At 53.0% G+C, this 2,215-nt stretch overlaps 1 protein-coding gene across 2 annotated transcripts in view; it reads left to right on the forward strand.

Annotated features, from left to right (window-relative positions):
• Positions 1 to 322: 322 nt before the first annotated feature.
• The window catches only part of MAST4 (microtubule associated serine/threonine kinase family member 4), a 191,118-nt gene continuing 189,225 nt past the window's right edge, over positions 323 to 2,215 (forward strand). For both annotated transcript variants that reach the window (XM_068423165.1, XM_068423167.1), the window contains exon 1: positions 323 to 410. In XM_068423165.1, coding sequence (XP_068279266.1) covers positions 372 to 410 — 39 coding nt within the window. In that variant the 5' untranslated portion in view covers positions 323 to 371. The remainder of the gene's footprint in view (positions 411 to 2,215) is intronic.

Consider the following 2,215-nt stretch of genomic DNA (forward strand, 5'->3'; position numbering starts at 1 on the left):
CTCAGGGACGGCACGGACCTGGCAGCGCCATGAGGCGACCGGCCGCCCCGGCCCGCCCCCCCGCGCCGGCCCAGGTGAGGCTGGGGCTTCTCGGCCTCACAAGGCGCACGGGGCCGGGCGGGGGCCGGCGGCGGTGTCGCGGCGGACCGGACCGGACCGGACCCGTCCCGTCGTGTGCGCGGGGCTGCCCCGCCGGCGCGCCCCGAAGTTGCCGGGCTGCACAACTCGCGCGGTCACGTGCGGCGGCGGCGCCAATCGGCGCAGCCGTGATGTCAGCGCTCGGCAGCTGCGGGGATGCGGAGCGGCGCGCGGGGTCCGGGCAGTCCGGCATGGCCGGGCGCCGCGCGGCGTGAGGGCGGCGGAGCGGCGCCATGGACGAGCCGGGCATCCTGCGGAGACGGGGGCTGCAGGTAGGGGCGGGCCGGCGGTGCCCGCGGGGGCGGCCCCCGCCTCCCCTCAGTTTCGAAGTTGCCCTCACCTGCCGTGAGGCGCAGAGGCGTGCCGGCGGGCCCGGCGGCGGGGGACACCTGTGGGCGGGCGGGGCGCGGCGGCGGCCGGGCTTAGAAGCAGCGCGACCGCTGGTACCAAAGGGCCGGCGGGGGCCGCTCAGGAGTTCGCCGCCGCGCCGGCGACGCAGCCCGCGCCCGGGCGCTTCCCGGGGAGGCGGGAGCAAGCGGTGGCGGTGCGGGCTTGTTCGCCCCATTAGCAGTGCCCTAAAGACGGGGGATGACGGCCATTACCTGGGGGAGAAAGTTGCGCCTGCTCGCGGCTTTGTGGGCGCTTGCGGCACACTTCGCAGCGCGGCGAGGCGGGAGCGTTGCCGGTTTCGATCAGCTTCTGGCTGACTTTTCCGCTGGCGTTCATAAACCTAAGGAGAGGACGTATCCCAAATGGGGTGTGGGTTATGGCAAGATGTTGGTACCGTGTGTTGTTTGAACTCAAGACTCGAGCGGATACTCTTTCTGAATAATGTATTAAACGCTCAAATAATTTTTTTTTTTGGCGGAAAGTGTATTAATAAAGAGCATGTGACAGCAATCGGGTATAGGGTGTAGTTACTTTTTTACTATTTCACCAAAATGGAGCACAACCTCAAACTACATCATTCTGGCCTATTGTTCAGAAAGCCCCTTTGCTCAAGTTGCTCTCAGCCATGAATGTACTTCCTTTCTTTTGTTTTCCTTTACATCCGCAATGTTTCAATGAGAGGAGGGTGAAAAGGGGAGCCTCCTTACGCTTGGGATCGTTATTCTTAAGTAATGTAAGACCTTTTATAATGTTTAAAATGCACTGAACTTGCACAATTCTGAACTTTTCAGAAAGATGCCCTTTCTAATTAGTGCTTTCAACTTGGTGCTGGTTAAGTGTGGTAATTTCTAGTAGATGGAACAAGACAAGTAGAATCTATAGCCCATGTTACATAGCATAGAGAAGTCCTAAAACTCTCTGGGGCCTCTTAATCTTTTAAGAATCCATTAGCTTTTCTTTAACTTTTTGTGTGATATACTTGCCTTTGGAAAGTGAATAGCTTTCATAAACAGATTCTGAGATGTTATTTAGTCCTTAAATCCTAAATCTTTTCTATTAATTGTTTGTAAAGTGGGGAGGAGAATCTCTGCTACAGGTTGGGACTGCCGATGACAGCTTTTAAAGGAGAGGATTTAAAAGTTTCAAGAGGTAGATCTTCACAGTGAACCCAGATTTCCTCCTGCTAAACCTGCTGTAATCCGTTGAGTAGTGTAAACCGTATTTCTGCCTTCTGACAAGAATTGAACAGCAGTCGGTTCTGATTAAGGGATCACTTAACCCTTAATGTGAAAGCCTATTGTTGAGCTTTGCAGATATTTTTTTTGAGGTGGTTTGTTTTGGTTTTTTTTTTGTTTTGTTTTGTTTTATCACCTGTAACTTTAACAAAGCAATTTTGAGTGAATACCAAGAATATTTCACGGAATACTTCCTTACTCCTGTATATGCTTACATGGTCACTTAAGAGTATTAGAAGCTGTGTAGTGAACAATCCCAGTACCAGAAAGACCAATTTACACTTGCAGGGCATGCAGTAATAAATTGGTTTTGAACATGTATACTGCAGGCTAGTTGCATGGACAACAGGGACTAGTATGATGAATTTGTGAGCTGGAAAGCAGATGACGTGTGACAAGGAGTGTAGCCCCTGTTTAATTCTTGTTAATAAATACTGATTAGATGAAGTCTC

This window comes from Nyctibius grandis, chromosome Z, assembly GCF_013368605.1.
Source record: "Nyctibius grandis isolate bNycGra1 chromosome Z, bNycGra1.pri, whole genome shotgun sequence".
NCBI lineage: Eukaryota > Metazoa > Chordata > Aves > Nyctibiiformes > Nyctibiidae > Nyctibius > Nyctibius grandis.